This window comes from Anas platyrhynchos, chromosome 18 (genome assembly GCF_047663525.1).
Source record: "Anas platyrhynchos isolate ZD024472 breed Pekin duck chromosome 18, IASCAAS_PekinDuck_T2T, whole genome shotgun sequence".
NCBI classification, from domain to species: Eukaryota; Metazoa; Chordata; class Aves; order Anseriformes; family Anatidae; genus Anas; species Anas platyrhynchos.
Window position 1 is genome coordinate 11523548 of NC_092604.1, and position 25806 is coordinate 11549353.

The 25806-nt window shown below is 53.7% G+C and overlaps 1 protein-coding gene across 9 annotated transcripts in view; it reads right to left on the minus strand.

Annotated features, from left to right (window-relative positions):
• The window catches only part of GPSM1 (G protein signaling modulator 1), a 62947-nt gene that overhangs the window by 7266 nt on the left and 29875 nt on the right, over nt 1-25806 (minus strand). For 3 of the 9 annotated variants that reach the window (XM_072025333.1, XM_072025335.1, XM_038164967.2), the window contains exons 10-12: nt 14817-14887; nt 11823-12002; nt 6116-6238 (exon numbers count right to left, since the gene is read on the minus strand). In XM_072025333.1, coding sequence (XP_071881434.1) covers nt 6116-6238; nt 11823-12002; nt 14817-14887 — 374 coding nt within the window. Of the gene's footprint in view, nt 1-127; nt 3405-6115; nt 6239-8374; nt 8535-11822; nt 12003-14816; nt 14888-18057; nt 18512-19988; nt 22977-25806 lie in introns of those variants that run through there. The other 6 variants (XM_072025336.1, XM_072025334.1, XM_072025337.1 and 3 more) reach the window with 5 other exon arrangements.

The window sequence follows — 25806 nt, forward strand, 5'->3', positions numbered from 1 at the left end:
GAGTTTAAAAGCGCACGCAGGTGACAGCCGAGCCCCAGCCCAAGTAAATCCCCTTTCTCTCTGCGTATTCCTCCTCCGAGCCAGCCTCTCGCCTTTCGGAAGCGAACCAAAAGCTTTACTCACTGACCTCCGCAGCCAGCTCTTCTCCAGGCTCCAGCTTTCACATGGCCGGGAGCAGGATCCCCCTTTCCCTGGCAGGGGGCTGGCTTCTCGCTGCTCTCCCACCGCCAGCCGCAAGCTCTCCCCAGCCGCCGCCGCTGCCAGAGCTGAGATTTATGCCGAGCTCCCAGCCATGTGCACCCCGCAGCCAGCGCCGGCGATTCGGTGCTGAGCCAGCTGAAAACTGCAGCCCTGCCACCGCCACGCTCCTCCCGCAGCCCCTCGGGTGCCCTGGCACCAAAGGGGGGGGTGGTGGGGTGGGCTGAGCCGCGCTCAGATCGCCCTCACCTCGCCGCTGCCACGAGCTGGGCGCTATTAGATGCTGCTCGAAGACACGGAGCGGAGCTATGTGAATATTTAGCTTTCCTTCCACCTCCTCGCCTCCTACCCGCCACGCACACTTTGCCTTAAAAATAGACCGGGAGCCGTTCTGCCCGACTACATCTGCACACGCAGCACGGCCCGAGCGCCCCGTGCGCAGCCCGGCACCGTGCGAGCGCTCGGATTTAAAGCTCCAAAATATCGGAGGGCCATTTTTAGCTCCTGGTAGTCCTCCTGCTCCACGTATTATTAGATACATGTTTTATTTTTTTTGTTGTCTCATCGCAAAAACCGAAGATCCTCAGCCACAAGCAGCTCCCCGTTTAGCTGTATCCCTGCTGAGCGGGGGGAATTTTCTGATCGTAAAAAGATTTTAAGCACGGAAAGGATGGAAACGCTTTGCAACAGGCAAAGAGCTCTTCGTACCTCTCCTTTATAAAAGGGGAAAATAAGAAATGGGAATTCGTGGCTGTGTGACGGGTCACTGGGAAGAGAAGCAGCTGTCCAAAGGCCACAGCAGCAGAATGGGGAGCCCCGTTTGCTCTCCACCCCACCGCCCCCTTACACCTCGCTCTCCTCTGTCATTGCCAACACGGGGAATTTCCTCACCCTCAACAAATGCAGCTTCTGGGCACTGCCCCTGCCTTGCACACTTATTTCCAGGAGTCATGCAGTGTAGTCTGAAGCGTGGAGACCTTCTGGGGCCTGAAATGAGGGCTCCTGGCCCGGTGTCCCCAGCCTGCTGCCAGCCCACGGGGGCACCGTGGGGCTCAGCCTCCAAGGGGGGCTGCTGCTGATACAGGAGCCAGACCCCGCTGATTTAATTAAAAAAAAAAAAGAAAAACAGTGAATGAAGAGGGAAAGGAGGGGCAGGGACGGGGCAGGGCATGGCACACCTCTCCCCAGCATGCTCGGTGCAGGGTCCGGCTGTGCCTGGTGCCGAGCAGCGGTGCCGCAGCTCGCGTGAGCTCTGCGCACATCTGGGCTGCAGCTGCTGGGCTGAGCCGGGGGGGCTTCGGCGGAGAGGGGAGGGAGGGAAAAGAGCCACAGCCGAGCCTCTGGCCCCTACCTGAACACCACGACCCAGGAGGGCTGAGGGGCATCAGGCTGGTGGCGAGGGCGACACGGAGACGTCCGGGGTAATGCGGCTGCAGAGCCCGCATAGAACGGATCGGGCGCTTGGAACGGGGAGAGAAAATGAATTTTTGCACCTGGGTCTCGGAGGCAGCAAAGGGGACCCAGGGGAAGAGCCGCAGTCTGCGGAGACACCACCTGCAGCTCCCGAGGGTGGGAGCTCCTCCGAAGCACCCGGTGAAGCCCGGCCACTCACAGCCCTCAGACACAGGACGTGCCCGGCGCTCTTCCCTTGTAGGAAGAAATTATCACCCTGCCTTGGACTGTTTTCAAAGATTTCTTTTTTTTTTTCCTCCCCTTTAAACAACTCGCCCACTCATCCCTATAAACGCTGGTGCTAAAAGCTGGTTCTGTTGTGAAGATCTCAAATAACTCGGCTTTTATTGTTTCAAACAAAATCAAAATAACTCACCCACGCTGCCTCCTTCCCTAATACACCAACTGATGACCTGCTGGGAGCCTGCCCAGCTGCCACGCGTGGCTGAAATCCACGCCTTCAGATCACCGGCGGGGTCACAATTCCCCTTTTTTTTGCTTATTTTTCGAGACAGAGCGTGGAGCATCTGCGTGGGCGCCTGGCTGAAGTGCTACCAACACCTCTGCTACTCACAGCGCCGCTCCGACTGCCGACGTGCTGGGATTTGGTGCCTTTGTTCAGCAGCCCCGTTAATTCTGGTTTTGTGCTTTTCCCCCAGCTACGCTGTGACCTGCCCTGAAATCACAGCCCAGGCAGCCAGCCCTTGCTGAGACCAGCACATCCATGGCATGGAAATCGTTACTGGTTTCTCTCTGGGAGGCAATACCTTCGCTGGTGTGCTCAAACAACTCCTCCAATACCTGTCAGATTCTGAAGTTAAAGCAGCAACTTTTCCACATCGGCTTTCACAGCGCTTACCAGGTCAGGTTGGGTGTCCCTGTCACCACTTAATAAAAATACGCAAGCCTAGATTTAGCCCTCAAAGCTTAAAACTATCAAACAAGGACACAAAGTGGAAGCGTTACCGTTCCAGGTCAGCCCCTCTAGTCCAGGACAGCAGCCGGGCAGCTCCAGAGCCCAATTAGCCCAGCAGAAGCCTTGATGAGCGCTTCGATAGCAGCAGTGGGAGTGATCCTGCCCTGCTTGCTCACACCCACACAGCCCATGGGCAGCTGCCGGCAGGCAGCGAGTTCCCAAACCTGTGCACACCGTAACACAGCCAGGCAGCGAGCAGGATGGTTCGGCCAAAACCCCTCACAGCAATTTCCTTTGCAGTCAGTGAGGGTGGATCTGGGACCGTGCTCGGCTCTCGGGTCTCAGCTGAGCGGCAGTCATTTGCTAAACTGAAATAATCCCATTGCTTTAGACGCTGTAACCCGTGCTCTCCGTTAATTAGCACAGATGCTGAGGTTAATAAGGGGCTCTCAACCCCCGGCCCCATCCAGCAGACCTCACGACCTCCCGAGGAGCAGGCGGTGGTGGCAGAGCAGGGAGGTGCCCGTGAGGACGCCGCCACCCAAGGACACGCTCCTCTGAGGCCCCGAAATCATCCAACGCTCCCCACCTCACACCATGCACCTCAAATGGGAAAGCACTGGCAGTGCTGTTTGCAAAACGCTTTGCAAAAAAACCCTGCTTGTGTCTCTGGATTGCCAGAACCGTGCTGCTGTGAGACACCTCCCTGCTCCCAGCACAGCGCTGTTTCACAAAGCAGCTGAGCAGAGGCAGCGCCGTGCCAGCGGTGGTGCCGAGCGGGTGAGGTGGGTCGCTGTGCCTGCACACACCCGACGCGCAGCCACCCTTCATATAAACACCCCCCCGCTGCAGCAAACGCCCAAATCTTAATTAGTATTTACTCCTACCCCAGCGACGCCTCGAGGCCTCGCTGGAGATCAAGGCCGCGCTCGGCAAGGCACCCACAAAACGCGAAACCCTGGCCCTGCTGGGGGCAGGGAGAATCCTGGGGCAGGTCCCTGTGGGTTTGTGATTTCGGCGCTGGTCAGGCAGAAGAGCTGAAGCCAGGGAGGCAAAACTCACAGGCAAACACGGGAACGGCTTCTCCTATCAGCAGAAGGCAGGCCTTGCTCTGGCAGACGCTGTTTAACAGGGGTACGGGCCTCGCACCTCCTGCACCCCAAATACACCTAATTCAGCGGTCTTGCTCTTTGCTGACCATGGAGAGGGGCTGCACTGAGCTGCAGGGGCTGGTTCCCCTTCCCAGGAAGGGCAGCGCTCTCTGCGGCACAGACACCACGACCCAGGCTGGAACAGGCGGATCCATGGGATCATTTGGGGCCCTCTCTACGTGCCCACCTCCCCAAGAAGCACGTGAAGCCCTCAGGAGGGCTCAGCTCTCTGACAGGTTCAGGCTGCAGCCTTCTGGGGCCACACGTGGAACAGGGAGAAGCCAGGGACTCTGAAAAAAACAACAGTATTTAGGTTCTTTTAGATTAATTGGTGTTAATTGCTTTGGGGAGGCTTGAAAATAGCCCTGCTAATGGGAAACGTGGATGGAGGCTGAGGGTTAGGTGCGAGCAGAGCCTCGTGATTGCCACGTTAACCCCAGACTCAGGCTGTGCCTGAAATGCATCATTAGTGTGCATTTCCCTGTGATTTTACCAAAGTTACACTGATTTACATCCACAGAGAGCTTGGACTATGATTGTTTTTTAAAGCTTTTCAGGCATGTGCAGTTTATTAAATGTGAGAAGCCGGAACTGCGAATGTACAAAGTGCCCCGAGCACGGCAGAGACCCTAGAAATGAATGAAGAGTTCCAGATTTTGAGAGAAGTCAAACATTTGGAGTTTTATGGCTCCGGGTCTGGATTCAATTCATCCCCCTTTTTAGTATTGTTCTCTTTAAAGTGACAGTTTCTAGGAAATGGTGAGTGTAACATCTCTTTTACTGTCTCATACCACTTGAGGGCTGACAATTTGCCGGGAGAAAAGGCTGTGCGAGGAGGAGAGCAGACCTCAATTACGGCTTCAAAGCGCCAATAACTGAAAACCCGGTTACAGTGAGTCAGGGGAAAAAGGATGTATTTTGGTAGCTGGGTTAGGCAGCTCCGGACCGCTGGGCCTGCCGGGCTGCAGATCTCCTGTCCTAACCTCCAGCAAAGGCCTTGGACAACCAGATCAGATCAGATCCCTCAGGTAAAACCTCTTTCCTGCAGTTTCCAGCTCCAGAACCATGCCCCACATTAGCTGGTTATGGCTGGACTATGGGGTCTCAGATCTGTTTTCATACAGTCCCCCAAATCCTCAGCCCAAAAGACCTGAGAAGCACCAGGCCTGGAGTCCTTGGTGTCACTTCAGCAGAGCTGAGGGCTGGGACAGCCGTTCTGCAGCTGGCTACGCTCCTCTCTTTGGCTCGTGGTTGGTGCACAAGCAGAGGCTTGCTCTAAATCCTGCCTTCCATCTCCTGTCCGCAGCACAGCTTTGATTCACAACCTGACCTCGGTCTGGGAGGAGGAAAAACAAGACAGGCGTAGTGGGAAGCAGCAGCAAGAGGGTGTCCCAACAACGAGAATACCCCAGAGGAAGGCAGACAAGGAATTCTGCTTTATCTCTGGGACCTTCAGTGCTGGAGCATCTCACTGAGGACAAAGCCGAGGGGCTGATATCAAGGGACAGGGGCAGCAAAACCTCAGCTTTGCTTCTGTTCAGCACAGAATATGGAGAGGGTGGCCCTGAGCACGCAGTCTCCTGCTTCTCTACCCAAAAGGTTCAAGTATTCACAGATGACCCAGAGCTGATAGCCTTGCCTTTTCCTGGCTTAGATTAAGAAATGTCAAAACAATTCCCAGCACCTTCAGGGGCTCTGTAGCAGAGCAGTCACCTTCTCAAAACTGAAACAGCATCAGCTGAGTCTCCCTGGATCTGAAGAGCCCCTTGCTCTGAGCAAAGACATGCTGAGACCCCACTGCACGGGGTGGTTAAAGCAGCGCTGCCCCCAGACACGGCGCTCACAGCAGCAGAGCCTGCGAGGCCCAGCTCTGCCCTACCTCCCTCGCACTCACACGCTCTCATTGGATAATTACAGAGAAAACCAAGGCAAATCCCAATTTTAGTGCCATTATAAAACAGCGAGGGGGAATTCATTACCTGGCAGCTGTTAATATTTAAGGGAGAAACTGATAATTTACCTTTGAGGCAGCGAATGCAGCAGAGGCAGCACATGCCAGAAAACGCTACTGCCTCCCCTCCCCACCTCTGTGCAGTCACTTTGCAGAGATTTTCTATCATCCTGCTCATTTCCCTGCCTCCCATGCTACCTGAAAGTCCCAGCGAGGAACAGCACGTCAAGACTCTGCATTGCAAAACTCACCAGAGTCGTGGCTCTGGCCCTGCTGCACCTCTAGATCTGGGGGAGCGTTTCTGAAATCTGTCCTGGCTCATGCAGCAACCAGCCCACCTGGTCAGAAAACAGGAGCTAAAGGAAAGAAGAGCCCCAGTGCTTAACAAAAAGACTCACGGGCAGGAAGGGCAGACAGTTTGAGATGATGCTGGGGAGGCAACCTTACCTTGGTCAGACTCGAGCCCTCCAGAAAGTTCTCCTGGGCATCCTGCCTCCAGCTAGGAGATGTCCTGAGCAGCCTCTCTCCCAGGTCTGTGCCTGCACGAAGCCCTACAGACGGTCCCACAACCTGAACGGGGAGACGCAGCATGCCAAGAGTGACCCACAGCTCTGCCTTCGCCTGCCTGGTTCCAGCAGGACTGACACCGGCACGGCAGCTCCGAGGTGTCTTAGGAACAGCCTGAAATTTCGCAGCAGCTGCCTTCCCTCTCCCTGGCTCTGGCTTCTCTCTTCCTCTCCATCCCCCTTGCTCTCAGTTTCTCAGAGCACGTTTACACCAGAAAGTCTGACCAACAATAATGGCATAATTATAGCCACGCAGTTAAACAAACAATAAAGCCCGGAGATAAAGGAGGGTGTGCATTTGCACTGCCCTAGCGTTGAGTTAATTTACACATCAATGCGAGACAAAGAGCTTGCCTCATCTTAAAAGAGAGATGCAAAAAGATGGAAAGGAGAGGGAAGACGCACTGACAGCCGCCACGGAGCAGCCAAGGCTCGTGGTGCAGCCATGTTCAAGCTCTTAATGGACTGCAGGGTAGTGCCAGTTTAATCTTCTCTCAAATTATGCAAGACAAAAAGGAGAAAGATGCTCTGCCGACGGCATGCAAGTGTCTGGGAGGAAGCCCCCCAGACTGCGTTTATCCTTGCAGCCCAGCATCCATCTGGGCAATTCTGCAGTCCAGCACGAAGTCACGGGGGTGGATGGGGGCACCAGACATCAGAGCTCTGTGCGGACAGCACATGAGCCTGCAGAGACAGGCAGGAGCTCTGCCACGCTGCTCCCTGCCCCGTGACACCAGAACCGAGCTCTGGCACTTGGCGAGCAGGCAGAGGGTGAGCCAAGAGCATCGGATCCGTGCACTGCTCCTGCCATCTAACAATAACCAGTAAATCACGAGAGATAAAAACATCAAAAGAACGCTGGCAACCTGCCTTAGGGGGTATCATCCTGAACGTTTTCCCTTCTTTTATGGTTGCTTCTCCCTGGAAGCATAAAACAGGCCTTATACAAACATTTGTCCTGGGGAATATTTGGAGCTACAGCACGCTTGCAGATTGTTCGGTGTCTAAATACATCGGCAACCCATCCCTGCAAGCCTTCACTGCAAACATAGCTCTTCTTGCTCTTGACTATAAATGGCCTTTGTGGAGGACAGGTTCAAGGAGCGAGGAAGAACTCCCTCAGGCTGATGGACTTCACTGGACGAGGAGTGGCCACACAAATGGGGATGTTTCTAGAGCACCGATCCCCAACGAGGGGAGAGGACTGGGTTTGAGCCTCACCTCTCTCCGTGCTTTATTCCAGCTGTCAGGCCTTGATCCGTTGAAGTGCTTTAGCCCTCGAACCCTGCCATGTGCACAGTCCCACTGATCTTGGAGACTTAAGCTCAGTGCTGACCATGAAAGCAAGGCCCAGAAGTGGGGCAGGTCCCCAGGGTCCCAGGCAGCCTTTTTCAGGAATACACAGCCCCTTTCTTCCATGGGCCCTCTCCCTGCTTTTCCATGGTGGCTGCTCTCAGGTAGGGGACAGAGGGACACAGCCTCACTGACCTGTGGTCCCCTCACGCTTCTGAAGTGTTAGAAAAATCCCATCCTCCTGGCTACCCCCTAAAAATCCAGCTGTAACCGAGTCTTTCGAGAGCCGGAGAGTTATGACCTTCTCCACAGAAAAGCAAAGGGTTAAATTTATGACCAAGCCTTTGATGTCTGCAAGCTTCATGTGGTACACAACCTCCTGCTTTGATGTTGCTTTAAAAAGAGAGAGGAGCCAGCAGCTGCCAGGCGCACGCGTCCCGGGGAGCACCCAGGCTCCGGCCGCCCGGCGGCAGGCACCGAGCCCTCGCACGGGGCCTTCTGCTCGTGGCTCTGCTGTGACAGGGGAAAAGCTGACCACGTGTGGGTCACCCCCATCAGCTTTTCCCAGACCGAAGCTGGGGAGAACCGGGCGTCCACAGCCTCGTGTTTTCCCCCGGGAGCTCACACAGGCCTGAGCTGGAAGGGTGAAGAGGCCCCCAGGATCGGGTGCCACCAGCCCCTCTCCTCCCTGTGGCCACCAGTAGGGCATCTCCCCACTTCCCATGGGGTGACGAAGCCCGTCTGTGCCCTACCAGCACCACAAGCCTCCTGCACGGGCTCCATTTTGTGCAGCCCCCCTCAGCACGCATGGAGGGGCCTAGCCCGCCGGCCTGGCACGCTCTCCTACCTTACGCAGCACCTGGGCCATGGCTTCTCCTATCCATGCCAGCATCCCCACGGCTTTGCCGACAGGCTGAGCCCTTCTCCCAGGGCCTGACAGGGCTGCCAGCAGGGCCAGGCTCCTCTCCATCCCTGAGTGCACTTCGCCTCCCTTCACTTTCCCCTGCCTCCCCTCCCTTCTCCCGCCTCCTCCCATGGGGAGTTTCCCAGCAGCTCAGTAATTAGCAGCAGCATCGCCAATGCTAATAACACCACCACAGCTCCTGCCATCCCGAGCTCAAACAACTTTACAGCCATCATCACGCCTCTGTAAGCTCCCCGGGGGAGCTGCATTACCCCATCACACAGATGGGGAGGACGGAGGTAAACAAGAGGCGGTGGTGGCAGCGGTGGGCAGGGAACACGAGGCTCTGAATCAGGCCCTGCACCTACCTGTGGGACCTTCCCATCATGGTGAGAAGGCTCCTTCGGAAGGAGGTCAGTGCCTGCACCGACTGCAGGACTTATCCAGAGACCACATCGCTCCGTGTGGGGCCGGGGAGGTTTGTTCCTGGGCACCATCCAGCAGGCAGGGCTGCTCACAGCCTGAGCTGGTGCCTTCTGATGGTGACAGCGCCTCAGATCAGCCATCAAAGCTCACCTCTAATTGAGGACTTGCTGTTTACTGATGGATAATAAAAGGAGATTTTTGTTTCGAGCATTCACAAAATGAGGAATGCCTCGGGGTTCTCGTCTGAACTGCCTGACCAGAGCCAGCTCTGCGGGAGGGAGAAAAAGGGTCTGTGCTGCAGAGCTCGGGGCCAGCATCCACCCGTCTTGGGTGCAGTTCGCCACATTTCATTTAAAAAGGCTCACATGGATGGGAATTAGAGCTTTTAAAAAAAAAGCCCACCCACACTCCCACACAACAGGCTGACACAGCTCTGTAGCCCTCTGACAGACGGGGACAAAAGCCATACGCAAGGCAAAGGGTCGCCGCTTTTGGCAAGTACCCACAAGAAGATGTTGATTTAAATGCTCTGAGGTCTGGGCTGCAGAGTCAGGCTGGGGTCCCTGTCAGGTGGGAGCATGGAAACAAAATGAGATTCACCCGAAGTGACCCAGCCTTGCTGTCCAGAACGCGCTGCAGACGCTCTCCTGGCAGAAGAGCCCTTTCTGGAGGGCATTTTGTGTGTGGCAGGGCATGGTCTGCAGACACCAGCTGGCATTAGCCACGGCCCAGCAGGGCTCTGCACATTGATCCTTTGTGGGGCTGAAATGGGAAGGGGCTGTGGGGCACTGCTGCCAGCGGGGTGATGGACCACCTCCATGCCTGGGCAAGCGGTGCTGGCAGCACTGCCGGGCTCTGCAGGGAGCAGGGCAGAAGCTCAAATGCCCACGCAGGGACCACTGCAAGCAGCAGGCTCCTGCCCCTCTCCAGCCCTGGCCTCTGGGGCTGTGCAAACGCATGGACACAGTGCTTCACCTCCCTTATCTCTCCACGGGTCTGTGTCCTTTCCCTCTCTGCTGTTTGACTCTCAGGTGCACCAGGAATGCTTGGGAATTGAGCTAAAATTGCACGGTCGGGGTTTAGCTCACAAATCCAGAGCAAGTAGAGAGCTAATGAACTCTACAAAACCTGGGCGCAGAGGGAAGAGGCCTCGGGAGAACAGTCAGGTCCCAGCGCTCAGGCAGAGCCTGCACCACCCCTCTGCAAGAGCAAACCCCGGGTGCCTGCAAGGCACCTGCCGTGACCGGGGTGTGTGAGTCCCTGCCCTCACTTGCTCTTGCCTGGACATTCCCCAAATCCTTGTGTTCATGGTCACAAGCTCTCTAGTGCTTGGCAATGCCCCACGGGGCCTCTTCTACAGACATAACCTGCGCGTTCACAACTACACTCCTGAGGAATGCTTTTTGCCTTATTCTTGCTGGAGCATGGCTTTTGTTCGGTTTCTGGCTGAATGTCTGAGTTAAAAATACAAAGCTATTTCTGGCAGAAGTGTGTTTTTTTTTTCTGCCTTTATATTCCCTCGGATGCCCCAGTACTGCTGTCTCCTTTCTGGCTCAGATGAGCTTTGTTTTCCTTCTCAATGATCATGTTTGCACCGGTGAGCAGCAGGAAATGCTTTTCCTATTAGACCATTTCCACTAACACTGTTGGGAATGAAGAATCAGCTCAGAGAAGTCTAAAAAAAAATAACAGTTGGTGTAAAAATCCTGTCTCCAGCGGTCAGACAACCGAACTGAAAACCAGAAGTGCCTGTGGTCAAAAGGGATGTGTACGTACGCACACCCAGAGCAGGACATGTTCCACCTGTGACCCACAGACCAGGAACAAGGAAACACTTTCAAGCATCCCCCCTCTACAGACAGGCTTCCTCCCAAGCTCTGCAGCTCAGACCCTTTCATACCCAACACAAAAATATTTTTTTAATTTCTCTTTTCTTAACTATCAAGAGAAAATAGGCCTGCCTTTCCTGGCTTGGACTTAATCCACCTGGATTCAAGTGCGTGATCACAGCAGTGTGACAGTGAATTACAGCCTCAGCATAAAGCAAGAGCCCAAATACTTCAGAGCACCCATGCAATCATTACAGCTTTGCTGTTACTATCCATCTGCTGGCAAAAAGCAAGCTGAGGACTTCGGGCTTCTCACTTGAAATCACCGCGTTCAAATACCTCCAAGCCTGCTCCCACAATCCAGAAAACATGCAGCATCTGTGGGTGTGACTCTTGCCTCCAGAGCTGAGAACAAAACCAGCACAGCTGCAGGAAACCTCCCCAGCACATTGTATTTGCCAGTGTCACAACATAAACATCAACACAACCAGAAGATAATAGCCTCGAACAGCTCAGTTGTTTGGGTTAAAGATGTAAAAAACGCACAAGGAGAGCTTTCCAAGACACAGATATACACCACCTTCTGGGGAGCCAAGGACAGACTAAGTCAGAGCTGTTCAACCCCAACAGGGCCTTGCTGCATGCCAGCAACCTGCAAATGGCAAAGGCATCCGCAATTTTGGTTGATAAGCTACAAGAAACGTGAAAAGGGCTCTGTTTCCTGAAGGCAACAAGCACTTTCCTGGTTATCTCGGGAGGCTGTTCAAGTCAGGCTCCACAAAGTAAGGCCCCCAACCTGCTGTGTTCTTCTAGAAGTCAGGGCATCGCACCCAGACAGTCCCAAACTCAGGAAAGTTCAGGTCTAAACTCATCCCTCTGCTGAAGGTTACAAGCACCACTAACCACCAAGCTCTCACAAACCAGTTCAAGGAGGTTGGTACCGCAGTTCTGTGTAATGAGCAGTGAAGCCGAGGCTCAGAAAGGAAAAATAATCTGCCTGCAGTTGCCTGAACAGCCAACAGCAGAGCCAGACGCAGGTTCTGCTTTCCAGCCAACAGGCCACACTGCCACCCACCCAACCAGGTTAGAAACAAAGCTCCAAGACGAGTACCAGAGGAGAAAAAACATCTTCCTACCGACTGTGACACCTGGACTCGGACTTCGCTGGCATCCAGCGGTGATGTACTTGACCCCTGGGGCCTTCTCTCCGAAGCGTGTTGGTGCTCCCGGTATTTCTTTGACCTTGCAGGTAAAGACAAGAACTCTTTGCCCGAGATCTTCAGGTCTCCCATGTGATGGCTGTCCCCATTCTGGTCCTTGGGAAAGCAAGAAATAGTCATTGCACAAACTGCTTGTCTCCGGTTTAACGTGGAGATCTGATGGCAAATTTCCCCAGAAAAATGGCAAATATCCACAGAATCGAGAAGTTAACGTGCTCCCTCTCTGCTCTCCTCCTGGGCCCTCTTCAACGCCTGTTTGCAGTGTTCCTGTGGCCATATAAAACACAGGGTTGTCACTCCTGTGTAACGCATGGGGAAACTGAGGTGACAGATAACTCGTCTCTTAAATCCTAGGTTTTGTCTCCTCTCAGTGCAGCTTGTTTTTTTCCAGCCCCTGCCATTCGCCTGGCTTCTCCTTCCTCACTCCCTTCCCATGAGATGCACACAACCCCGTCCCTTCTCTGCCAAAAGCCCCGTGGTAATGGCCCTGCCTGTATTATCACAACAACCTCATTACTGCTGTCACGCAGATGAGGCCCTGATACGGAAACAGCAGCAGGAGCATTCAGCATTTAGCTCCAAAGGCACTTATTAAAGGCACCAGGCACATAACCAGTGGGATCTGAGTGCCTAAACCTGCTCCATGCTTTGGGCTTTTGTATTTCCATGCTGCAAACCATCTTATTATCGCTCACAGAGCACCAGGAGAACTCCCCAGTGTCCTTACTCCTCGCTTCAGCTGCTGCGTGTGGGTGAAAGCTGGAGCCCAGCTCAGGAGCACAGCTCACCCAAGGACCCACGAGGCCGGGATTTTAAGAGGTGAGCATTGAAAAGGCAAAAACACTGAACAGGACCCAAAGTCACAGCACACCAGCAGCCCAACGCAGCAGGATGCTGGAGCCAAAATGCCTTCTGCACTCCTTGAAACACAACCAGGAATAGTGAGAACAAGCGAGGGGAGTTTCATTTCCTTAGATGCTATCAATGTGACCAACTGCAGCCAGGCCGGTGTCCACAGCTTGAAAAGCAGGCCTAAAATTGGGCTTCAGAAGTGGACAGAAGCTGCCTCAGAAGCCTCAAACGGCTTCCTTCATGCCCAAAGAATAGATGGCTCAATTACAGCACGTAAGCACCTCCAGGGTAAAAACCAGCATGTGATGAAGAGATTTTTCAGTCTGGTGGAGAGAGGAATAAACAAGAGCCAACAGCTGGGAGCTAAAACCAGGGAAACTCAAACCAAGGAACAAGGCACGGGTCGGGGAGCACAGGAGCAACTCTGTGCAGGGGCACTGCACAAAAGTTCCTGGCCTGTTGGGTAACAGGGGGTCCTGCTGACTTTGAAGGCTCTCTCTGGCACAGCTAAGGGCAGAAAGGGTGAGGAAATAATGAGAGGGTGCTGGAGAGATTGCATTTCACACCACTGGTTTATTCTTTGAGGTCTTAGCACCTCAAAGGATGGGGAATTGCTTCCACAAGGAGAGGTGAGCTCACACAGGACCACTCTGGGGGGATCTCCCAGGTTATGGACTACCCACAGCTCCCCCCGGAACCCCCGAAATCCACCACCCTGCCTGGAGTACTGAGCGAGGCCCAGCTTGCAGAGCAAAGAGCAGGAAACCAGCAGCACTAGCAACAAATCTCCTGTAGCACAACACTGCCAGAGCCCCCGGGCCATGCTGCGATGAGTCGGACACGGAATTGATCCATCAGGACACAGAACCGATCGATTAGGACACACACATCACCCTGCCACTGGGCACCGTGTCCCTGTCATCACAGGGAACCCATGGGGTCAGTCCAACCTCAGGTCCAACCCCTACCTGGAGGCAAGCAGATAAACCCAGTAGCATGGGAAAGGTCAGGGGGATTTTAGGCAGCAGCCACCCAGCCCAGAACGTGTGGTTGTGGCTGGAGAAGAGATGGACCCGCACTGGTTACGGCAGGTAGGAGGCAGCCAGCCTCTGGGCAGGTGGGTGAATTAACAAAAAGGGTGCTTGGAATTTAACTTCCTAAGAGTTAATTCAGGAAAGAGCTTCTGCCAGTCCCTCCAGGTGCCTGCTGGGCTGCTTAGGTTCTCAGATGTCTCTGCAAACCTGAGGTTATTTCCCATTGACCCCCTGCACCTACCCATAACTTGGGGGATTTTTTTTTTTTTGTGACACTTCTGCAGGAGTGGAAACGCTCCCCGGGGCACTCGGGAGAGCTGTGCCTGGAAAGCACCGCATGAATAGAAATGATTCCTGCCAACGCCTTTCCCAAAAAGCAGAGCTGGGCTGCCTGCCCCTGGGATCGGGCATGGCTGAACCACACGGCAGCACCGCCACCTGCCACGGGGCAGACCCAGCGATCCTGTGTAGGATTTTCTCAGAAATTTAAATGATCCATGCAGGTGGAAAGGCTCAGTGCCTCCCAGCTGGCTGTAGAAACAGCCTTTGCCCTGGGGAGGCATTGAAAACACTGATCTGCTTGGATCTGACGTTTCCAGCAGTGAACCAGAGCAGAGGCAATCCTCAGAGCCCCTTGGGACAAGATCCTCTGCCTCCTGCAATGCTCCAGCTCCCTCCTGACCTCTCCTTCCCTGGCTGCACGAAGGCAGCACTCTGCTGGGTTAACAAGGCACCGAGATGCGCCACCAGCCACTGAAGGGGCTAAACTGCTCGTGCTTATCCTCTTCAATAAAGGGCTGATTTTTTTTTTCAAAAAACCCCAGAAGTGGCTTTTTCAGCTTTCAGCTAAGTGCCTTTTTAGCTAGACCAGCTGTTCCTCTCTAGAAACCCTCTCTGGTTAATCCCATTGACTCCCATGCTATCTGCTAATTGCATACTTCCCTGTGCATGCAGGCAGTCAACAAGCCCTTACGGATTCCTACCGATCCTTCATCCTCCAGGCAAGCCAGCCATCTTCGCTTACCTTTTCAGAAGGGAACTTCAGGAGGTCTAAGCTGTCCATGCTGTTTCTTTGGAGTCTCTTTGGCCTGGCTCCTGCAAAACAACGCACTCTGGCATCAGGGGGGTGTCACCCACCAGCAGCACCCAGCCCAAACTCCCAGCGTGGCAGACCCTCAGCTACTGTGAGCTGCAAAGTCAAGCGGACGGGATGTTGCAGCTGTGCTGTCCTTGAGATTCAAATCTGTTTTTTTTTTTTTTTTTTTTCTCTATTGTTTTGGGTCTTTTTCAAAGCAGTGTCACGGCACAGCCAGTAACAGCGAGGGCTGCACAAAGCTTTTGATTTCGAACCAGTAGCGGGGGCGCACCGTGACCCCGGGTCTCAGCTGAGGGCTGTGAAATTCCAGAGCTACGAGGCCGACCCCAAACAAGGAAAAGTCAGGGGACTGGCACTGAGAAAAATCATAACAAAAATACGGTTGAATACATCTGTGGGCTTGTTGCTTTATCTCCGTGTTTTTAACTTAAAGAATGTGTCTGGGACACACATCTTAAAGCTTTGCTCTGCAGTCACGAGGGCTGGAAAACTAAGTGAAAGAGCAAATGTTTTCAAGCTATCACAGGCCCAGCCTCAAGGAGAGAGAAACCTTGCCCCGAAGCTGACAGACAAAACATCAAATTTGGCAACCATTAAGATATTTGAGATTTAATAAAATTAATTTAAATACAGTGTTATAACAATAACAGAGAAGGTGAAAACCAGTTCAGCTTCTGCCTTCTGTTTTCCACACTCTCTCTACCTGCACGTCTCCCTCCAACCTTCTCCCAGCCGCTCTCGCCTTGCTCACCAGCACACGCAGCATTTACCAAATGGCCCTGGGGTGCCTCTAACACATCCCAGAAAACTTCTGCCCTTTCCCTTTCCTGCTCCCTTTTCCTGCCCTTTCCTGAAGTTTGGCTTTAGCTGAGAACCCCCTGAAATCGGCACCAAGCGGGGCAGAACCAGGAGCTCTGGAGCCGATGTCCCGCCACAGCTTCCAAGCTGGAGGGGAAATCCTGGGGGAGGGCGAATAATGAGTGCATGTGAATTGAAAGCCATCCTCGTGCAGAGCCCTGAGAACGGAAACCACTGAACTCTGTGCGGTTCCTGCAGCAGCAAGCTCACCGAGCTGAAAGATTCCCCAGCTTCCCACCAGCACCGACATCCCACAGCGGCCCCCACGCACCCTGTTCCAGCCCAGGGTGCCACCGAGCTGCTCACCAGGCAAACTTAACGAGAGAAGGCCCAAAATTCACAAACCAATTCGGGGCTGACTGTGAGCAGAAGGCAGTGGTTAAATGGAAAAGCCAGCAGGTAGCAGGATTCCTGCATGAACATGCACCCAGCTCTGCACGACTCCAGGTGCAACCACAGGCATCTCTCAGCTGCAGCACCTCCAAAGACAAAATTCCCCCCTCGCTCAGCATCGTGAGATACAAAGACAAGCTCAGATCATCTGGGACTTCGCATCCATACCACGGCTTAGTTATGAATGACCTAAAGGCAACTCCACTGCCCCTCACGACTTCCTTACTACCCCAACGGGATTTACTTCTTGCAGCCACGACGGCCAAACCAACAAAACGTTTGTGCACGGTTTCTGTCTCTCCAAAAACCAAGTTAGTGTAATTTTAAGGTGACTTCAGCAGCAGGCTTTGAGTTAGGAAGGTACTGGAGGAGGTGGTGAATAGGTGCAGGATGGATATTGAACCCACAGCAAAGCCAGAGAGCAAGGAGAACACGCAGTGACACACCGCTGCCGTCTCTACCCAACTCGACCCTCCTGCACCCTGCAGAGCCATCGCTGGTTTGGCAGCAGCTCGGTAAAACCAGGATTTGGTTCTGGAAGCTCGGTGATTGCTGCTGACATTGGCTCGGGCTCAGACACGGGGCTGTTCTCCTGTTGGTGTGGGCAGGAAGAAAGGATGTTGCTGCCCTCAATGCAGCAGGCAGATCTCCTGGTGTTACCGTTTTTATTTCAGCCCTTGATTATTTTTACTAAGAAATCTTAACTACGCTATTTTGTCTTTGCTAAGGCATCGTAAGCACCGACCTGGAGGAGGATGGGAAAGGCCCATGACGCTGGATACCGGTGACACAACACGGTTATTTGCTGTCTGAACACTTTACCACACGCTGGATGTGCACCACACAGACAGCTGAAAGGATGGAGCCCGAGCCCTCTCCACCACGGCACGGAGACGGCCGCACAGCTCTCGGTGGGTCGGCACAGCCCGCCCTGGCTCACTCCAGGAGGACCCAGAGCTCCTAAAGAAAGCCGAGGGTCCTCAAAGACACCTCACACCCGGCTCCTGTTGCTCCGCCGTGCTCCCACCAGCTCCTGGGGGCACCAGCAAGAAGGAGGCAGCTCTGCAGGGTCTCCCCCACGCCGCCAGAGGAGCAAAGCCTGAGCAGAGCCCTCCCGGAGCTGCCACGTCGGCCGGCAGGAGCTCGGCAAGGGGAGAAGCAAGGAGAACCTGCGATAAAAAACACCCACAAACACTCGACCCGATCACGCGTCTGGGTTTCAAAGCGATGCCCAAGAGGTGAGAGCAGCACCTGGAAGCCAGCGTGCGTCACGGCAGCTTTTAAGGGCCACTTCCAGGAAAGCGAGGAAGGAGCAAAGTGCGCCTGATTAGATAAACACCCAGCGTTTCCAACAGGCTAAAGAGTCGCTAATTACACACCTCCGTCCTCAGGTGCTTTTGTACGTTTGCAGTAGCATTAAACCGCTGGCCAGAAACCATTAATCTCTGCTCTGCGAAAGCCTGCCTTCCTCTCTGCTAATTTAATAAACGTCGTCAGCCGAGACGACCCCAGCAATTAGGGCACGCGGAACCATTTGTCTTCCTCCGTTGTTTTGGTGCTGGTGGTTCCTCCGTTACCGGGCAGACTTCGCATTTGGCTGAGCTAAGAGAAGAAGTTAGGAATTACAAATTCGACTTCCCAACAGGCCAGCTCGGCTGTTTTTAGGCAAACAAAACACGACCAGCACCGGGGCCAGATGCCGGTCTCAAAGCGCTTGGTTCTGCCCTCGTTCACACCGAGCTGTCCCAGGGCAAAGCAGCGCCAGCAGCTAGAAGAATTGAGATGCTACCCATAGCCAGGGCTACCGTAAGCTGGATGGCAGCAGGCAGCAGCTCCCACCACGCTCACAGAACAGTTTCTCCCCTTTTTTCCCCTGTCTGACACGCCCATCCTGCCGCAGAGCAGTTCCCATACTCACAGGCACGCCGCGACACGAGTTGTCCCGCTAGCTTGCTGCCTTCCTACGGGGCATCCCCTCTCACAGCTCCAGACATAACTTCCAGGTGTGCTCAGAAACCTCCTGAGAAGTGATTTTCCCAGCAATTCCCGCAGCCCCAGCGCTCGGATCCTCTCTGCCCCTTTCCCCCCAGCGCCGACCGGCAGCAGCCGCCGCGGAGGCAGAAGATTGAGCGGCTGAAAACCGGTGTCTGCTCCTCTGTAAGGGCTTTTCTTCTCTCTCCAGTATTTATTGGCATGTTTACCGAGCCTACTGCAGAGCAACGGAAAACCTCAGGGGCATTTCTAAATGCTCTCTCTGTCTTCAAGGTTTGCTGAGGTCTCCAACACAGCGAGCCGAAACCTTCTTGTGAACATCAGCTGAGTGCCGCTGCTGACTGCCCGCATTCATGGCTTGTTTTCCTGGAGCTCCTCGGATGTTGTTCTTCTCAGTGCTCAGGCTCGGGGTTGTTGTTTCTGTTTTAAATATATTTTTTTTCCCCAAAATCTCCCCCCACCCACCCTCCATGCTCTTAACACCCCCACGAGCCAAGGAGGGGTTTCTGTTTGTTTTTTTTTGTTTGTTTTTTTACTTTTTGCAGTTTGGTTCCTGGGGCGTTTAACGGTTTTGCATTCCCGTGTTTTAAAACTTGAAAATCCATCACCTCCCTACGGGAAGGAGGCAACGAAATCTCACGGTGTGGGGGGATTTTACTGGGACAGAGCAGGGGAGATGCTCATGTACGTGGCTGTGACATCCTTCCTTCTCCTGGCCCCCTCTTATCCCCCCACATCCCAAATGCTCTCCAGTCCTCTGTCCGTGGGACGCTTCCCCAATCCATCCCCACCACACACCCAACCAGATGCTGCTTTTTTCTCCGTCTCCCTGCAGAGATGGGGACAGTCTCTGATGACACCGTGCGAGAAGCTTTATCTACAACCTTCCCTTCTCAGCCAGAAGTTTGATAGCGCCGCTCCTGCTGTTGTGGTGCTTCTCGAGCTGATTAAGTGTAGGGCAACACTCTGCTTTTCAGGGCTTCTGGGGCTTTTACAGCATATTTAGGGGAAAGACCATGCCAGGCCTTTGCTTAGAAAGCCACGCAGCCCTGGCAGTGCCTGCTGAGCACAAAGCTCCCCCTGCTTCCAGCCAGGTAACTCCGCAGTGGGGTGAAGCTGGGCAGACAGCGTGGGCAGTTTTGTTCCTGCGTGGACAGTCTCCAGCTCCAGCTGGCACTGCCGAGAGCTCAGAGCTGACGAGACAGAGCACAATGCGTGGAGCAGCGGCTCGGGGAGCCCTGCCAGCAGCTCTCATCAGCTTGACGTGTGCTTTGATGACTCCGTGCCTCTCCCCCATCTCCAGCTTGGAGAGCTGCCTGGCTGAGGTGGAGCAAGCTCCCCGATGAGGATCGAGGGACGGTTCTATTTGGGGGCCAGGATGGCACTGTGGCCCTCTGGGGTGGCTGCAGCACAGCGAGGAGAATTAAACCTGACAGCGAACTCCACAGAAACCACGGGGAAAGGTTACACAGCCAGTATCATCCCCCTCACCCTGCAGCTCTCCTGCTCAAGCAGTGCACATAGCAGGTCAGGGCAGCTGGGGGGGGTAGGAGACACCCCGCAGAGCCCAGGCTTTGCACGATAAAGACCACAACAAATCTTGGCAGAAGCAGTTGCTGGATTTTCTTGGAAAGGTCATTTCCTTCCACACCTGTATCAACTGAGATATCAGCTTGTCTTTGGGGCAGATTTCACCAGCCCAGGACCTTGCCTTCCTCCCTTTGTACACACCCTGGCATTTCAGAGCCTTGACTGTGGCAGACAGCTCTAAATATTAAATAGGATTAAATTAGACCAGCCAGGCACTTGTTTGGGGTGGAAGAGAGGTCTGTAAACCCTACCAGGCTCAGAACTAACCGGGGAGATGTGGTCCAGCAATCCCAACGCACGCAGAGCATTTCAAATCTTCCTCTGCTGACATCTAATCAGGAAATCTCTGGTTAGCTGCTGCTCCATTATTACAGCGAGCGCTCTTCAAAAAGGAAAAAAAAAACAACACAGCAGCAAGGAAAGGAAAAAAAAATAAAAAAGCCTCCAGTAGGACAAGCAGCTCATTTAGGGCTTTAATTAGTCTTCAAACATGTAATGGGTTCTGGCACTATAAATCCACTTGACCTCTATTATTGCCAGCACTCGCATGATAAATGCCGGCATTTGTTTTCCCAGTTGATGTTACTGGGACAGAACAATACTTTTCTCTAAATAGAGAAAGCAAATAATATCAGTTATTTACAACGACTGAGCCATAAAACGCTGGCACCACGCTGCTGTGCATCGATCTGGGGGATGGACCATCTGGTTACCCACCCATCCCTGAGAGTGGAAAGGACCAGGGGAACCCTGACATGGCTGAGACTTTTCCTCCCCAGCAGCTAAATGAGGGCCCTTTGGGCTCTCTAAGGTCCAGATAAAAGCCATGAACATGTACAGCTTGCAACAGAAAGGACAGCACACATGGGAAGGACAAAAATCAACCCATAGCTGAGGGTCAGGGTGACAGGGAAGGTTGCTTCCAGCACGTTGTCATATCAGACTTCTGCCAAAACAGAAATGCTTTGGTCCCACGCAAGGTCCTGCATTCTCGGCCCCCCATATCAAAGCTGGAAGCCCAGAGGACAGGAATGAAACCTCTTCTGCTGGGAAGATTGGGCTCCTGGGTGTTTGCTCTGACTAGCTGCGAAGTGCTGTATTGGTTGGCACACAGACCAGCACACAGCTGAGCAAATATCAGCCTTCCAGACAGATCCTGAGCACTACAAAAACCTTCTCCAGAATAACAAAAGTCTTGTAGCTTTTTTTTTTTCCATAGTGAAATTGTTCCTTCAAATGCATACATGCATGTACAATGTGCAGTAACAAAAACAAAATCCTTCTGAATTGGCCAAGGGGGGACTTGGAGCAAAAGTCCTCCTCGGAGACAGAGATGACACAAAGGAGTTTCCTTCCCCCAGAAAAAAACAACGCAGCTCAGAAAAGCTGCGGTCTGTGAGCATAAGGTTATCCTACAACAGGCATCTTCTCGCTGAGTAAGGCTGGAATATGGCTTTTTGCAAATAAAGCGTTGGCAATTCAGGCCAAAGAATGAAGTATCTCGGTTTGGACTTGCAGGATGCAGACCATACAGCGCACCCAGTGATGCCCCACCTGACAAAGTCAAATACAAACCTTGTGGGAAACTTGGAGCCATGTCAGGGGAGGCCTTGTAGAACCACGACCTGCTTAATAGATCAATAGTTGTGGGGACAGAAGGATTTTCGGGGAGATAAACTGAACTGGGTGGAGTGGGCTGGGAAGAGGCAGGTAACCTCAGGCTAATTCAAGAACAGCTGTGATAGGACTGGCAGGAACACCTGGTTTTCTTCTAAAAGAGCAAGATTTTCTCTGCCAGCATATAGCAGAGCTTCATGACCTCTGATCTCCCATTATAGGCTTGTGCTGAACAAGCAGAGATCAAAAAGACACCGAGTTTGAGCTAGAAAGTGACACGCAGCAATTAACAGGGGCACCACCGAGCAGCTGAAGTCCTAGGGGCTGACTGAGGGAGGACAAGTGCAAGAACAGCACGTGTCAGAGCCTCGCAGGGATCAAACACCCACAGCAAAATCCTACAGAGAGGGGGGCAACATACCTGATCCCTCCTCCTGGAGGCTGCTGTGAATCTGTCACCAGCTTGCAGCAGGCAGGCACCTTCCAGCTACTGGCACGTGGCTGGCCACGCTGGCCTTTGAATTCACGGGCTCCGATTGTCCCTACAAGCCCCAGGTCTCTTCGTTAAGCAAAGTTCTGCTGTCTGGGTGCCCGGCTCTGCCAGACGAGGGGCCAGCCTTGCTGCTGAGTGCAGCGGTGTGCCCAGTGAAATGCTAAAGCACACCAAGTCCCCTGGATAAAAACCTTTAAGGATAAAAACTGATTCTAGCTGGGATGGCTGCAGGAGCCTGGAACAGCAGCCAGAGGGGATTTCAGGCTTCTCAGATCTGAGCAGGGGTTTGTGCAAGGAGCTGACCATTTCCATGAAGTCAGCTCTCCCCACAACAAGGGGTTCCTTGATTTAACGGGTGGCTTTGCCAAGGGCCACGTTGTATCTTCTCTGCCAAAGGATTTGAGAACAAGCCTCTTCCTCATTCCTCCTTTCCAGCACTTGCACTCTCCCCTGGCATCAAGATAAAGCAGGCACCTGAATTTCATCAGCACAATATCCTCTCCTCCAGGCCCGAAGCATTTTGTCTGCTAAGCTGGAAGTCTTGCTGCAACACTGACACTGGGAAGGTCGCTCGTGTGCAGGGCGAAGTGAGAGGAGAGAGTTAAATGCTGCTAAAACTTTGGGAAGAATATTTTTAAAACTTCGTAAAGCTGGGGCAGTCGGAGCTGAGTGCTAAGTAACTCAATTTAAATCCAAATGACTCAGAGGTTCATCTCCCCTCGTCAGTGCTCCTGAAGTGATTTAACAGCTGTAACAGCAGAGGTTACTCAGAGGTTTAGAAAAGACACGGAGATAACAGAGAGGCATCCTTTAGATACCCTAAATCTTCACACAAGCCCCCCTCCCATTCAAGCAGCACTCCTGGCATCCTTCCAGGCCTGCTCCATCACAGCAAGGCCCACCGCAGCCCTCAGGTCATTTTGGAGACCTTCCTGCAGGTGCCTCAGTGGGAGGCAACACTCATCGCCCGAACATAAATCTGAACTCGCAGTGAAAGCTCTACCGAGCATCTGTTTGACCAAAAACCATAACCTCAAAACGCTTCCTCCCCACATGCCCCAAAGCTTCTACATCCTTCAGGCCTTCTCAGGAGCTGTGCCATATCAAGGATGTATCTGTCTGTCCCCCCCGTGGCCTTTCTGCATCTCTCAGCTAAGCCTTGCCTCCAGAATCTGAAGTCACAGCCTTGGGCTGTTCCCCTCTTGGAAGGTCTCAAAGGGCCACATCTCTCTCCTGTCACCCACCACAGTTCCTCGCAGCACGGTCGAGCAAGCCACAGAGAAGGACCATCCCTGCACAGCATCCCAGCCCGGGGCTCAGGCTGCTATGGGTTGGGAACACTGCATCCTCCTCGCCTTGCGTCAGTAGAGGCTGGTCAACCGAGCGTCTTTCAGCAGCCCTAAATGCTTCTCAGATACTTCAAAGATATTTAAAGCAAGCAAGCAAGCAAACAAACAGGCTGGGAAACATAAAAGCAGAGTTCTTCTACCCCTAATTTATCCCAGGGTTCAAAGATTCTTGTGAAGAAAGCAAGCTGGGAATGGCACTGAGGATGCAGAGACCCGAATTCAAAGCCACGCAGAGCTGATCGCTGCCTAGGAAGGAGATGGGTTTCGTGCCAGCCTGGACTGCCCACCTCCTCACCCCAATAACACAACCTGAAGCACGGCTGCCTCTCGCACAGGCTCCTGAAACCCAAGTGCAGACAAGCAGAGCAGCCTTGTGCCCCCCATTTCTTCAGCAGAGGCTGATTCTGGGGGAATATTCTACGATTTTAAGTCAGGCTCGCAGCCGAGTCCTTTCCTGCCCTCCAAGCTCGCTGAGCACAGCTGGGCAGTGGTGGCTGTGTACTGCAAACAGCACGGAAACCGTGCCAGGAACCAGCACACAACGCTCTGAAAGCCTCTCCGTGTGTGCCAACGCGTTGTAGAACACCTGCATCCCTCCCCACCTACACCCAGCTGCCAGGAGGTGCTGCTCAGCATCTCCTCACACTGCTGCTGCCATCAGAGCTGACAGCTGAGGCTGACACGCTGCTGAGTGTAAAAGAAAAGCAGCCCAGAGGCAGTTTGTCTTTTAGAGAAGCACTGAAAATCCTTCTGAGCTGGCTGGCCGGGGCTGCTCTCTGCCTCCTGCCCGACACCTCCATCCCTTTGGCAGCGGGTGAGCCCCTTCCCTGTGCTCCCTGCGGCTGGCAGGCAGCCCCCGGCCAGTGCCAGCCTCCAGAGGGAAGAGCTGACAAGGAGGAATTGAGGAGAGGAACACTGCAGGGCAGCGATGTGCGCACACAACCTCAGCTAACCCACCTCGGTGCCGCAGCCACAGGCTGCTCGAGGAAGGTCCAGGTCGAGTGCCCCCAATTCGGTGGGGCACCAGGCACAGCTTGCACCCCGCTGAGCCTCAGCCCCGAGTAGCCCTGGTCGAGCAGAGCTGGCTGCGTGCACCCGGGGCACCCCCAGCACCAAACTCGCTGCTCTTGGTTGCTTTGACCTCTGCAACAAATCCCTCACGAGCACAGCCAGTTCCATTTTCTCCAGCAGCAACAGCTTCCCAGTACCCAGTTCTTTACTTGCAGCGTGTGAGAGGGCAAGACCACTTTTCAGGGCCATGTATTCGTGCGCTGGGAGAAGCAGACACAACCTCTGTTTATTTGCTTCGTGTTTTAGCTCCTCTCCAGCTTCGTCTGGTTTGTTGCTTTAAGCTCTCCCTGTTTGCATTTCTTCACAAGGTCGTTGCTTTCACAAGACTTTTGTAGCGCTGCCCCACTTCCCTGGCCTCCAGCTCTGTCTTCTGACATCCAACTGCTCTCAGAATATTAATTAAATCACAAAGAGCTCAGCAAGAGGAAGCCAAAACAGCCGAGGAAAACACCAGACACTCCTTCCTCCCCCAGGCTCCGGGTGGAGGACAATGCCCAAGACTCGGACACAAGCGACCTGTGAAGGACATCCCCGCCTGATGGTTTGGGGTTTCTCAGCCAGCTGGATGGATTTTCCCAGAACTGAGATTTGCTGTGAAGCTTCATTCTACCTGCTTGGTGACATTCGTGTGTTTTATACCACGCCTCCCCTACCCGATGCTGTTAGCATCCTTATGAATATGCAGCCATTTTACAGCCTTAAGCAGGGAAAAAAAAATCTGAAAGCTCTTCTCACCGTGACATCAAAAGGCACGCCTGGTTCAGAAGGCAACTTGAATCTCAACTGTCTCACCTGCTTCCTATTACAGGAGCAGATGTTCCTCTTGCTGTAAATTGCTGCTATTAATAAAATAAATAATCACGCTTTTCTAATCATTTAATAAGTGCACAGGAGGGTACCAAAGTGCCTGGCAGCCATAAAATAGATCTCCCTTCTGAAGGGCTCAGAGACACGTCAGTGGCCTCTTTTATCCTCCACTGGGGTTCAGAATGGCAGAGATGAAGTCAGAATGAGAATTAGGGAGAAACCAAGGGAGCCAGGCTCCTCTCTCCTGCACAGCCACCTTCTCTCCAGATCTGTGACAAGGACAGCACCTTTCCCCCCGGGATGCACACACCAGAGCCAGCCACGTGCAAAGCGCTGCGACACTCGGTGCCCCTGCCCTTGGCCCTGCTCTGCTTCCCTCTCCCACACAGCGAGCCCCGGTTATTTGTTGGTTTTCCTTCAGAGAACATTTCGTCCTGCTGCTGACAACAGCCCCGACCTCGGGAACATCAGCAAGGGCACCGTGGATTCACGAGGCCACTGTGACCTCCAGCCAGCTCTGCCCCGAGCAGGGCAGCTCAGCCCTCGCCTGCTCTCCGTGACCACACACGGAATTCCGTATTTCTCTCTCAGGGGAGAAAAAACTCACTCCTGGCTCCAGATGTTACCAGCACAGCCACATTTGGATCACTGTGGGGAGCGAGCAGCCCACGGGCCACACAGAGGCAGGCTCTGATCACCAAGTCTCACCTGCAGAGTTCAGCTCAGGGACCAAAAGTCTGTTTTCCTC